The sequence below is a fragment of the Primulina tabacum genome, chromosome 8 (genome assembly GCF_025594145.1).
Source record: "Primulina tabacum isolate GXHZ01 chromosome 8, ASM2559414v2, whole genome shotgun sequence".
Lineage (NCBI taxonomy): Eukaryota > Viridiplantae > Streptophyta > Magnoliopsida > Lamiales > Gesneriaceae > Primulina > Primulina tabacum.
In genome coordinates this window covers 9,257,028-9,266,033 of record NC_134557.1, presented here as the reverse complement: position 1 = coordinate 9,266,033, position 9,006 = coordinate 9,257,028, and the positions used below count along the sequence as shown (strand labels likewise).

Below are 9,006 nucleotides of genomic sequence, written 5' to 3'. Positions count from 1 at the left end.
TACATGAATTCAAATTTGCATTTTAGAAATCCCGTATTGTCATAATAACAATACAGAAAAAGATTATCTAAGCTAGCTAGAATAAGTTGAATTGCAATTTAAAAAATATATATTTGTTCTGTATTCTATTACAGTGAATAACCTCCCTCCAATTCAGTCAGCAGGTATTCACTTCTCCAACTCCTTCAAAAATTCGGATCCTCGGAACTCCTCATATTCAAATTCAAATCATGTTGCTACTGCAATTTTTCTGTCAGCTTTTGCTAGATTCACTTGTTTCCTTGGGGAAGCATCCTCTCCTGGAGATTAACAACACTAAACGTGAATCCGCTGATACTTCAAAGTCAACCATATGCCACGATGTAAAAATGTAAAAAATATGTTGCTTCAGAGGAAATATACAATCGAGAAATGCATAATATAAACGACAGAGAGCGGTGAGAAATATTATTGAAACCCAGTGCCGCAAGAAAGGACAACGGTTGGTGAGTCTAAATCCATTTCTTTCTACTCACCTTTCACTATTCTCCGACTTTCTTCTGCTACGCCACAGAAGCCGAATTGGTGTGCCTGTAAAACCTGCACTTGTTCTTAACTGCTTCTCCACGTATCGACGATATGTTTCAGAGAAAAGCTTTGCGTCATTTACAAAGAAGACAAAAGTAGGTGGCCGGATAGCTGCCTGTGAAAATTCGTTTTGTCAAGTATATTACAAATCCGCATTGTTTCACAAATAATTAAGGCATAAATATAGCAGAAAATCGAGAAGCATTTGCAAGGAACAGCCAAATAATTCCACAGAGAGAAGTTTTATATATTTTAATGTCTATCAACGGTCATGACACTACTATCGAGTCCCTCAACAATATATGATTTTACAAGTAATAAGTACCTGAGTACAATAATAAACACGTCCTCTTTTTCCTCCTCTAGTTCTTGGAGGTGACTTGAATGCAACTGCTTCTCGTACCACTTGATTTAATATAGCCGTGGTCAACCTCCTAGATCTCTCTTTCTCAACCATGCTAGCAGCCACAATTATTCTAGAATAAGAATACGACATTAAACAAGATTAAGCCAGTGCAAAATAGTCTAACATCCATAAAAAATCTGTTAAAGTTAGTGAAGAATCCTAATAGCAAATAAAAGTTCTTATTACTCGGTTGAAAGAGAATGAGCTAGATAAATCCATACTTGTCAACATTATGCCCTTGTATTGCCGTCGAGTATACAATAGGAGCCCATTTAAGAATGCGGAGCTTCTCCCTGACATCATCTTCGTAGTGTAGAGTAGTTTGCTGATTCTTATCAGGAATGGTGTCCCATTTGTTCACAACAATTAGGCAACCCTTTCCTTCTTTATCTATTTGTTCAGCAATCTTGAAATCCTTAAAGTTTAAAACACAAAATATATGAAGTTTGCCGATCCAGAAGCCTAGAAGTCACAAATGGTGATACAAATACGTAACTATGCGCACAAGCAAATATACATGTGCACACAACTTTAAGACATACAACTCTAAAAAAGATCGAATTTTGCACGTCAATTTTAATCAGTGTTCCTTAAATGGAGCGCCAATATTCATAACTATATCAATTAAAAACTACTCTAGGCTTGATTTGCTCTTTTTTCCTGTAGGAAAAACTCATTTATCAATATAAAGAAAATAGGGAAATCTGTATGAAGTACCTGCTCTGTTATGCAGGCCATGGCTTCAATAACTAGGGCCACCACGTCAGAGCGACGAATGGCACGCAATGCTCGATTTACAGATAAGCCCTCAGTGGTGCTACCCGATGAAGCAACAACTGCTCTCCTTCTGATACCAGCAGTATCTATGAGATGAAATTTCTTCAAAACAAATCACTCATATCAGCTGACCAATATTTTCGATTGTTATGCATATATACACACGCAAACCATGCGCAAGAAACACATTTCTATAGAAAAATATAGGAACATGTCAATCTAACAAAGCTAAGTTCACACCATGGGATAACACCTAAGCCAGTACTGAAGATAAGATTTGGATAAAGACAAGCACAAAGCAATCTTGTAATATATATAAAACTAGAGAATAGAGAATATTGAGCCATTAATTGATAAATTGGAGAAGCTACAAATATTCATTTCATAAATTTTAGCCTTTGAAGAATGTCTAGGTTGGTGTGAACAAAGATAGAGTTGGTTTAGACAATATTGAGAACTATTACTAACAGACCTTTCCATCAGGTGCAACATATTCAGTATCTATGGCATCACGGGTAGTCCCGCTAACAGGACTGACAATAGTCCTATCCTCTCCAACCAAAGCATTCAAAATACTACTCTTGCCAACATTTGGTCTGCCAACAATGGCAATTGCAGGAACATAATCTTCTATGTCGATACTCTCCGACTCCTGCAAGGAAACATCAATAAAAAAAGTCACTTGCCAGCAACGAGCTATATTAGAGAGATTCCGAAAAGCGTTACAAACATCAAACTGAAACCAAAAGTTGAGGAAATTTTTATTTGGGAAAAGTCTGTGACAAATCCGTTGTTGGTTTACTAAAGCATGAGAAATCAGGAAGAATTTAAATTCTCGAAGCATAATATTACACAAAGTTGCATATAAAAGCATGTTTGTGCATAATGAAAGGAAAATTTACCTCAGATTTTTTCAAGTGAGAGCAAACGGCGCCAAGAAGCTCCCCAGTTCCAGTACCGGATATAGCAGATATGGGAAGGGGTGAAAACCTGATAGATCAAGAAATGAGAACACACAGCCAATGCCAGATGCAATGAAACAATGTGAAGTCCAAATTCATAGTTTACTTTATTTAATCAAATCATATATTAAACTAAAAGATGCAAGGATGACAATTTGCAGTCCAAATTCAAATTTTATTTGATCGGATATGTGAAAATTAGATGAAATATATTTCCAGTCAATTTACTGTGCATTTTGGAAAATTGTCTGTCAAGTGTACTCCACTCAATGCCACCTTTCCTAACAGGAGATGGCCGTAAAATACTAGGTCAGAAGCACTTTAAAAAACGTGGAAAATAAAATCTTGACGAGTCACATTTACTTTGTATATGGGGTGTAGCTCACCCCAAAGACCAGAATTCTGATGCTTGTATTGCTCCTTTGCGAGGAGATTCACATTTGTTGACGGCAAGGACAATATATTTGTGCGAATAGTTCTTACGCAACCAATCTCCTATTTCCACATCCGCTGCACTTAGACCTGCCTGTTAAGGGTTGGTTATAAAACAGTCCATGATGTATAAGAGTTGTGCATAACACCACCAATTTACCAATTTTAAAAAAGAAATTTCCATGCAATATGCGATAGAATTATGATATTCTTTTTCTCCATTATCTTTTCAAATATCTTTAATGTTTAGAATAATAATAAAAACGCGAAGAACGTTCACTTAAGCTAATCAGAACAGTTGTCGAGATCCAAAGCAGCCAATCCACATCCCATTGACATAAGACAAGAAAACTTCTCTCAATTCCAATAGAGAAAAAAAATCTTGGTAGTTTTCTTAACTTTCTTTTTCCCCACCATAATTTTGCACACGACTTTCAACTATTTTGCTGGCATCCTATATTTTTTATTCAGTTACCTACATCGGAGTTCTACTTTCTTCACTGGTTATTAAGTAATTTCTTAGACATCTTTTGGGAGAAAGAGACACGAAAAATATACAATGAATTAATCAAAAAATATTAATAAATTGGAACACCTCCTCAAAAAGCTCCATGAACGCATATACCTGACCATCAACAAGAAATATGATGACAGATGATTCTTCCACAGCTATGGTGGCTTGTCTCTCGATCATCGAAGGCATCCTGGCAACCGCAGCCTCCCTACAGGCAAGTGAAATCCCCTCCATTCCAATAGTTGTTGAAATAGCTAATTCTTTCATCACGTCAGCCTGAGACTTTGAAATTGTAAGCACACCTCCAGTATCCACAACCATAAATTCATAGTCACCCCAGTATGCTCGACCGTACAAACGATCCCTGGTAACACCAGGTTCATCAACCACTATGGCCTTATTCCCCTGAAAACATGTCACTGTGTTAAATGAAGAAAATAAAAGATAAATCACAAACAAAAAATAAGATTATTATAAACTTGAATTATCAAAGAGATTTCCTTCTACCTCATTTTTAAGTTTAAGCGGCAAAATCAACAATATCCAAGATTAATAACACATACCCCAACAAGACGATTGAACAGAGCTGATTTACCAACATTGGGCCTCCCAACAATTGCAATTCTTGGAAGAAGATGGTCAGGAATCTGCAAAAAAATTATGAGTTTCAACAAAAAGCCAAATTTCTGATCGAAGAAACTTAATTTTCATGTTCAAGGGCCTAAAATTCAATAACCATTTGAATTGACAAAAACAATAACAAAGCATACGATAACTTTATTTTCCTCATCCATCAAACCACATGAATTTCTTGTAAACTCTATTTAAATTTACTCTTGCTCTTTCTTCTTTAGGCGCCAAATGAAGCAAGAAGGGAACCAGGATATACAAAGCTCAATTAATTAACCCAAAAAAAAAAAAAAACCACCGACATTCTTACGGTTACTTTCGACCTTCCTCCTCCGTCTCCGACTTTCCTTTCCACCAGAAATTTCATCTTCTGAAATCATCAAGGACAAGTGAAATTCCAAAATGAGATGATGCACATGACGTATTAACTCGTGCTAAAACCAATATTCAAGTCATGAGCGAGTCAATAAATTGGAAGGAAACTATTCAAGATTGCTGGAAACATTGAGGGCCACCTGCGACCATCATTTTTCCATTATTTCAGGAGTACTCTAGCAGGCGCCCGTTTTCCGTTTCAGTGTAACGTTAAAAAGAAATGAAAAAACTGTCAATAAACAGGGTCAAGAATTCAAGAACCAACCGATTTGTAGCTCGCGAGACAACGAGTCCGAGTATTCCCTCGCTACTAGTTTGGCCTGGCTCTCCATTTCCTGAACATCAAACGGCTCCACTTCCTCCTCCGATGACCATTCTTCTTCATCAAATTCAGACCCTTGTTCCACGTAGTCGCTTGCACCCAACAACAAGAAATCATCGTTTTCTTCGGTGGCTGGCCGCGGAGGAAGAAATGACTTCCGAAGATTGAAGTGGGGGAAGTGGGTGGAAGGAGAGAAGAAAATTGGGGGAGAAGATGAAGAAGGTTTAGGTAGCGCGGAGAGGTGAGGAAGTTTTTGGCAGAGAGGAGCAATTGTGCATACTTTGGCCATGTTTTGCACTCTGTCAGCACTGGGGAGCAGAAATTCCGAACGTTATCCGTCTCTCTCTCCTCTATGCAACAGTACCCCGATCAGCAATAGTTGCAACAATTGTTGTTCTATACAATTAAGTATTAAAATCGACATACATTCGTTTAATTGTTATAAAAGTAAAAATTTAAGGATAAAAAGTAAAAATTTAGAATTCATAAAATATATTAAATTATATATTTTATAAAATTTTGTCTAGTTAATTGTGTTTTTTTTCACAAATTGAGAGATTTATTTATAGAATTTTTTAGAAATAATCCAAAAATAAATACATCATCACACACTAATTTTCAATATTTACAACTCTTATTTTCAACAATCAATCTCTTATTTTCAACACTCTCCTCGTGATAATGATCATGATACAATGATTGTTTTCGTTACGTATTTTTATACTGCATCGTTAAAAACCTTACTAGGAAAAACTCATTGGGATAAAAATTATAGTAAGCGAAAAAAGCGTACAGTGTCGTAAACTCCCTCTCATGTTAACACGAATGGTTCTTCACAAATTTCGTATATTGCGCATCCCAATATTATATATATGTTTTCTGAATATTGTCGTATGAAGTGCCTTTTTGTGAAGAGATCCGATGAGTTTTCATTTGACTGAATGTGACAATATCAATATATTTATTCTTCTAAAGCTCTTAGGTGAATGCGAAGAACTTAGGGGAATATGTTTAGTTCTGTTGCTTTTTATGTATCTGATGGATCAGTTCTGACACCTACGAAGGTGTTTTAAACACAATATTCTCAATGAGCTGCAATAGGTCGTGTTTTAAGAATGTAAACACCGATTAATTAGATCGAGTTTGGTTTTAAACCAAGCGGAAAATACTCGAAATAATCATTTGTTAAGAAAGCTAAATAGTTTGAAAGCCTTTTTCCTTGTGTGAACTGAATAATTGAAATAAGGAGGATCAGGTTCTTACATGTATCAGTTTAGTTATGGTAAGAACCGAACTGATAACAGCTCAAACTGATCAAATCAGTTTGAAAACAGTATTTAAACATTTAAGTACATAATATATGTCTATAGATGTTAGGAGACTTCAACTGCTCCTACGTCACCCTTTCTACCACCTCGGGTAGGATCTACTAGAAGACTTTGATTTATACAACACCTTGTACAAACCCACTCAGCTTAGGACTTACACAACTGCCTAACTGTACTTTTAGTCTAGATTGAAAGCAGGACCTTCCAGCCAACATTTGTTTAACGTCTATGTGTTAAAGACTACATACACAAGTTTAACGTCTTTGTGCAAGACTCACTCAACTATTCAATAAGCTCAACTCTATGTATATGTGAGTGTGAGTGTGTGAGAACTGATATATGAATATAACACGAAGGTGTTCTCGCACACTAAATGAATTGTGCTTCTAATCTAAGCTGATAACACTTTGAAGTGTTCCCTCAAATCTGGGATGATTGCTTCTTGTAAGCTGATATACGTTGAGTGTGCCCTTCTTCTTCTTTATAGATCTTCACACACTTGTTTGTTGATAATCTTGATCTTGTATTTATATAGGCTTTATGTCCAGTAATTCAAGACTAATCAAATATGTTTGTTGCAGTTTGAATTCGTTCCTCGAAATTTTGTCTTGTATTTTTCGACAGCCATTCTGGAATATTTTGCCTTTAAGCTCTGCTGCAAAGTTCACTATTGTACTTGGATCGTACAATTGCTTTTATATCCTTGTGCACAGCTGAATTCTACTTAGATAAGCTTGTCGTGTTCTGTAAACTGATCGGATCCTAACTGATGCTCCTGAACTGGTCTTGAACTGGTGTGGTGAAATCAGTTGGCTCATCAGCTGAACGGATTTCACTGATTCAGTTGAACTGGTCAGTTAGGCTCTTCATCAGTGAACTCTTCAGAAGCCGTGAACTCTTAATCAGCTGGCCCGGCTTCTGAAGGTCTTTTGCTGAACTACCTATCAGCTGGACAATCAGTTGAACTGATATTTGATATATCAGTTGAATTGGTTCAGTTCGGACAATCAGTTGATACTTTCATTTTATGTCTCGATAGCTTCAGTTTTGGCTCGGTAACTGATCAGTTCGAAGCCTGATCAGTTTCAGATTTCTGCGCACTTAGGTAAATTCATTAGAAACAAAATTACAAGTTTTGTTATTATCAAAATCAAGATTGAGAACATGAAATGTTCCAATCAGTATCCTTCTTTCATTTGAGTAATACATGCGTCATTATCTTCATATAGTGTCACATGCTTCTTGTCGAATAATAATCCACACGAGATTTGGATATGTCCGGTCATTGATTTTAGCTACACACATTCACGACTTACTTTATGTAGTGCAATAATATCGACGTGATTTGATGAAGTTATTACAAGTGTTTGTTTCAGTGAACGCCAAGAAATTGCAATGCCTCCACGGGTAAATACATATCCAGTTAGGGAACGTGTCTTGTGTTGATCAGATAAATACACAGCATCGGCATAACCAATTATTCTTTGATTGGTACTTTTGAATACAAAAGTCATAAGTCTTTCATTCCTTGTAGATAACGGAATATATGTTTAATTCCGTTTCAGTGTCTCTTTATTGGATATGAACTAAATCTTGCCAATAAATTTACAGCAAAAGATATATCAGGTCTTGTACAATTTGCAAGATACATAAGGGCACCAATAGCACTTAGATATGGTACTTCTGAACCAATAATAACTTCATCATCTTCACATGGACGAAATATATCTTTTTCTATGTTTAATGATCTAACAACCATTGGAGTACTTAAAGGATTTGATTTATCCATATTAAAATGTGTAAGGACATTTTCTATATGATTTGACTTGTGAACAAATATTCCACATTCTTTTTGTTCAATTTGCAAACCCAGACAATACTTTGTTTTTTAAAGGTCCTTCATTTCAGATTCTTCCTTCAAATACAACACAACTTCTTGAATTTTCTTATTCATTCTAATGATGTTTAAATAATCAACATATACAGTAGTTTGTGGTTCTAACAAAATATTTTCACCATCATGTAATATTAATTTTGTCTAAATCCACATTGACAAAAAATTTTGTGACATGACACGTGTTTGACACATTTGAATGATAACAATAATTGTTTCATCAATATCTGTATCCAAATGGGTTGTGATTTTATCTACAAAATCTATTCATAATATACACAACAACCTATTATTCCGAAAGAAAAAATGAAACATGTGATCATAAGTAAATTATGTATAAATCAGTAAAGTTATTTCATTAACATTTACTATGTGTGTTCCAAAATAATGTCAATAAATTTTATAAGGTGTCTTCTAATAAGGTGCGTACTTTCTTTAGAATTGGTTTAATCATTTCCATTACGTGACATTTTATACTATCATGTATCCGTGAACTTTGTAATATAGAAGAAAATTATCACATTGGTAATACGTAATAATTAAAATTTTGTACAAATAGAAGAATAATATTTTTTACTTCTCGATCATGAAAGACGGATTTCAAACTTAATGTCTCGTTGTTCTCGTTGTTTCCATATGTAGGTAGTTCATAATAACGAACAAATCTAAATTTAAACGAACATTACATCTTGGAAGGATTCAACTCATATATGGTGCTGAAAAGAGGAGTCATTTCCGAATTCAATTTTGGAGTAAATAAATTTAGTAAGATAAATAGATAAAATTGGTTTCTAATATA

The 9,006-nt window shown here is 35.1% G+C and overlaps 1 protein-coding gene across 2 annotated transcripts; it reads right to left on the bottom strand.

Annotated features, from left to right (window-relative positions):
- LOC142553639 (uncharacterized) lies at window positions 1–5,359 on the bottom strand. Of its 2 annotated transcripts, none has more exons than XM_075664034.1 (12): window positions 4,929–5,359; window positions 4,591–4,658; window positions 4,222–4,305; window positions 3,770–4,063; window positions 3,099–3,238; window positions 2,653–2,740; window positions 2,223–2,402; window positions 1,691–1,852; window positions 1,195–1,388; window positions 893–1,043; window positions 512–682; window positions 1–294 (listed from the first exon to the last, which is right to left on the bottom strand). In XM_075664034.1, the coding sequence occupies exons 1-11, from the start codon at window positions 5,272–5,274 to the stop codon at window positions 512–514; spliced, it is 1,878 nt and encodes a 625-aa protein (XP_075520149.1). In that variant the 5' UTR covers window positions 5,275–5,359; the 3' UTR covers window positions 1–294. The 2 variants fall into 2 exon arrangements, with proteins under 2 accessions (XP_075520149.1, XP_075520148.1); XM_075664033.1 differs by having other exon boundaries at window positions 1–299; window positions 516–682.
- Window positions 5,360–9,006: the final 3,647 nt, after the last annotated feature.